The sequence below is a fragment of the Gekko japonicus genome, unplaced genomic scaffold (genome assembly GCF_001447785.1).
Source record: "Gekko japonicus isolate JY-2015 unplaced genomic scaffold, Gekko_japonicus_V1.1 scaffold15, whole genome shotgun sequence".
Lineage (NCBI taxonomy): Eukaryota > Metazoa > Chordata > Lepidosauria > Squamata > Gekkonidae > Gekko > Gekko japonicus.
This window is the reverse complement of record NW_015165830.1, coordinates 2,528,467-2,533,221: the sequence shown is the minus strand read 5'-3', so window position 1 is coordinate 2,533,221 and position 4,755 is coordinate 2,528,467. Positions and strand designations below refer to the sequence as shown.

The 4,755-nt window shown below is 42.9% G+C and overlaps 1 protein-coding gene across 1 annotated transcript in view; it reads right to left on the bottom strand.

Moving 5' to 3' along the window:
* Positions 1 to 4,755, bottom strand: part of ACSF2 (acyl-CoA synthetase family member 2) — a 103,539-nt gene that overhangs the window by 75,190 nt on the left and 23,594 nt on the right. The window contains exon 2 of the mRNA XM_015410737.1: positions 1,766 to 1,961. Within this exon, the coding sequence (XP_015266223.1) occupies positions 1,766 to 1,961 (196 nt within the window). The remainder of the gene's footprint in view (positions 1 to 1,765; positions 1,962 to 4,755) is intronic.

Below are 4,755 nucleotides of genomic sequence, written 5' to 3'. Positions count from 1 at the left end.
AAACCCCCCCCCCCCCCCCCCCCCCCCCCCCCACCTGTCTAGGGCACGACCTAAGTCCTGCCAGGAGAGGCAAAGAAAGCTTTGGCGCTCCCGCCCTCCCCTCCCCCCCCCAACTCAAATCAGCCTCCTGCCCAGGTTTGAGTCCCGTCCGGGAGTCTTTCTTTCTTCCCCAGACCTTTTCTGGGGGATTTCTTTGCTTTTGCTCGCTCACCAAGCAGAATTTTTGCTCACAAGACTCCAGAGCTTAGAGGGAGCATTGAACCAAACTTGTGTGTGTCCCTGGGGAGAGAAGGGATGGGAAGAAATGGAGGCTATTGAAGCAGCTTTTTTCTGATGCGAGGGAGGGGGGTGAAAGGGGAGGAGGGGGGAGTCTCTCCCCCCCCCAGTTAAATGCTCCTTCCTCTCCATTTTGGGTCTTGCATTGCAGACCCCCCACTTGGCAACCCTAGCAAAAAACCCCACACAGTTTCTCAAAGCACAAAGGACATGACGGCTGCCTGGATGGGTCCGAGTTTGGAAGTAATGGAAGGGCACTGGCAGGACTCGGAGTGGGTGTGGGTGTCTCATCTCTTCCCCCCCCCTGCCTCAAATCAGCCTCTTGCCCAGGTTGAGTCCCGTCCCGAAGGGCAAGAAGGTCCTTCCCTTTCCATTTCTTTGCTTTTGCTCGCCTCGAAGAGGCTTTTTCTGTTGCGGGGGAGAGTTAAATGCTCCTTCCTCTCCACTTTGGGTGAGTCGCACCAGACCCCCAAGCCCCTTTCAGCTCACCCAATCCTTCTCAGCAGCAGCCCGGGAACTGGGTCCCCAATACTTACATCTCTTCACAGTGTGGGAGGGGGGAACCTCAGGAACTGCTGCAATGGGCCCGGCACAGGAGCTCAGTCAGTCACTCAGAGACTGCCGGCCAGCCACGCCATGAGGACCAGGGGGAAACTGAAACTGACGCTCTAGTCCTCCTTGTCTCTGTGGTTTTAAGAACCATAGAGACTTGGAGGACTTAATATGGAGCGTCACTTTCCAGCCGCCATTTTTTTTCCCCGGGGCCCAATTTTTAGAAAGCGGGGGAGGGGGTATTGAAAACAGGAGTTCCCCCGTCCCCAGCGGGGATTTGGGAAGCCTAATTACTGCTGTTTTGTCTGGATTGAGCTTGTTTATTTACCCCCATCCAGTCTGTTACAGAGTTCAGACACAGATCCACAGCCAGCACTATCCCAGCAAGTAAAGACGGAGAGAAGAAATAGAGCTGGGTGTTATTTGCATACTGATTCCACTAAATTTATTGCTTTTAGTGTATTGTTGTTTTATTTTTATATTTTGTCTCATATTTCCATGAGAAAGTCAGAGTACAAATAGAGGAAATAAAGGAGACTGAACAGGGTCACACACTTCTACTCCTTTCTTGATATAGTTCATACTCTGGGACAACCAAAGCTGTTCCAAAATCCAGCTGAAAACCTGAATGAAATGGGTACAGACATTCAGCTTAATCAAAAAACATCTGGGGTTGTCCAACAACACTCATTCATTTGATCCCAAAATGGCAACTCTGATGCCAGCCCATACATTATTCAGATCAGTTGGGTACAGAGGTAGCTTGTTGAGGAAAGGTTGCTTCAAAGGGGTTAGTAGACAACCATCCTTCTTGACCCCAGTAACTTTCAAAACTCAGTTTTTAATGTTTTATGGATATACTATGATACGACAGTATGACAAATTATCAGTAGAAGAAAGTTAGCCATTTGCATTAAGAAGTGAATCATTGACTTACATCTTGTCTTAACTGGGCAAAAGTCTTCCGAACTCCTTCTTTAGAATAAACTACAGCTTCACGCTCAGGATACTGGTTGGTTGTCTCCTCCAGGCACTGATCCACAGTTTTGTAAAGAAGTGGAGTATCTGTCACCCCATGGACAAAACTTTTCTTTGTTACTGGTGCAGTAGGGGGTGCATTAATTTGCAAAGCACTGTAAGAAAACAGGTGAGAATCAGAAAATGTGGGAGGCAAATTTGTTCATAACTAAAAGAGTAAAGAGGATGTTCTTTGTGACAACCCCAAAATGACTGACATTACCAAATAGTCATAAATATGACAACCCCAAAATGACTGACATTACCAATCCAAATAGTCATAAATATGACAACAGCCTTACTTTTTTATGGGCACACCGTATAACATATCTTTAACAATTTAGTGTAGTATTTGCTGCTGTAAACATTATACATGTTGCAAAAAAGAGAATGGAGTAACAGTGCATTTTGTCTGGTGTTAGAGAGACATTTGGACAATTGCTGGCCCTTGTATTTCCAATGAGAGAACTCCATTTTTATTTTTATTTTACTATCTCACTCCCAGAATATCAATAGTGCGACTTGACACTAGCATCATTTAGATCTATGTGCATGCTCAGCACTTTTGTGTGTTTAAATCTGAATGCTTTTTTGACACCCCCCTCCAGTTCCCTCCCTCAGAGGCAAGATTTTTCCCTTTGTTTTTCTTTCCCTTTACTAACTGAGTTACCCCAGTAATGTGTTTTCTTTTTTACTGAAGAACCCTGGCTAGCCCACCTTGTCACAGTACAATATTTTGGCTGTTGACTCAGCCTAGGAACCTGAGGGAAGGATTGGGAGCCCCCTTTAACTTTAATGGCACTTGATATGTTTTTATATTTCAGTGTTTTCTAAATACTCCAGCACACTGTCTTTGAGTATTCTGATTATTTGGTTTCCAGAAGGCTGGTACACTCTTTTTTTTTTTCCAGTACCCAAACCCCTTCTCTTGAAACACCAGTACTTGTCTTGAGTTTTTAACTGACTCTAAAGGTCTCTAAAGGCAGTTTCTAACCACACCAGACTAGGGATCTCTGCACTCTTCAGAGCTAACTCCCTGTTTGACTGGGTAGGGAAATTCTCCTCCCACTAGATCTATCCCCTTTCTTTGGCCTGAATGGGAGTCTTTGCCTACTTCCCAAACTTTCTTGCCAACTTTCCCCCATTTCTCCGTCTATATTAAACTGTTCATCTCAGCTAAGGCTGAAATTAGACTCTCTCAGTCAAGGCAGAAATCTGACCAACTCTCTCCCCAACATGCAGCTCTCAAGTCTTTCTCTACTCAGCTGATGCTAACCAAACTGATTGCTTGGAGCAATCTGTCAATCAAGGCTCTCTGTTTCTGTGAAGAATTAACTCTTCACAGTCCTTGTACAGCACTTCTAAGCTTTTAAAAAGCACAGTCTGTCACATGTCCCACTCTTTGAATTTATTGCTTCAGGAGAGGTTCTCACAAGACTTTCCTGCGCAATGGGTGAAGCATGTGGGTGCATGTTACCTTTTTGTTTACTTTAATACCTAAAGTTAAACGTCTTATACCAACACATATACACATAGAACATTCAAAATGCGTTAACAACTTGTTTTTAACAACCTCTACCCTTAGGTGGTTCTGGAGAGTGCATCTGCAGTGACATTTGCCTTCCCTTTTATATACACTATGTCAAAGTTGTAATCCTGTAACTTAAAACTCCATTTTATCAGTTTACTGATTGTATTCTTCGTCTGATTTGACCAGTGCCATGGTAAATTGTTACTGCACAAAGTGAATTTCTTTCCATAAGTAGGGCTTTAACTTACCTATGGCCCACACTATTGCCAAACATTCCTTCTCAATGACAGAGAGGTGTTGCTCTCTTTCCACCAACTTTCTACTTAGGTAAAAGATGGGATATTGTTGTCCATCCTCCCCACTGTGACTTAACATGGCTCCTATTCCAGTATTAGATGCAGCGGTGAAGAGGGTAAAGGGTTTTATGAAGTCAGGGGCCCTTAACACTGGCTCCGTGTTTAGTACCTTTTTTAGGTGGTCTAATACAGTTTGGCCTTCTTGTCTTCAAGTCACCTTATCCAGAAAGGTTTTCTTTGTGTATTCACACAAAGGAGCAGTGATGGAACTAAATTCAGGAATGAACCTCCTATAATAATCCATGACCCCTATAAATGCTCTGATCTGCATGCAGACCTCAAGTCTTTCTCTGCTCAGCTGATGCTAACCAATCCAATTGCTTGGGGCAGCCTGTCACATAAGGCTCTCTGTTTCTGTGAAGAATTAACCCTTCACAGTCCTTCAGCTGTTTTTACAGCACTTCTAAGCTTTTAAAAAATGCAGTCTGTCACATCTTTAAATTGGTAAACTGTGCATTTTAATTTGTTTAAATTTTGTTAATTGGACTACTCTTTATGTTCTTGCAAATTGGTTGCTACACTGCTTGCCACATTGAGTCCAAAGAGATAATAAGGGACTGAAATGTTTTGAATAAATAAATAAGTAAATAAATAAATAACAATTTAAACAATTTTGTTTAACAGTAATAAACAGGAAATAAACAGGATATTGCAGAGACCAGGTGTTAAGACCTGAGCCATCCCCCCCCTTTTATTTTTGCAACATCCAGACAGATAAATATTTCTGGTGAATTCAAAAGCTTGCACACATTTTTGTGTCATGTTGGTTGGCCCTAAGCATTACATGGATTTTGTTCTTGTTTTAAGAGAACAGAGTGTGTTACAAATGAACTTAACTTGAACTGTACAACTCTTACAATCGCTGCTGTTTTAGATTTCTATTTCTTATTTGCATTATTTATTTTATTAATTTATTTATATCTTGGATTTATAAATCACCCAATCTCTGTATACACAGAGCTCTGGGCGATGTACAACTAGGGTTGCCAAGTCCTATCTTCACCCCCAGCGGGGGACGGGCAT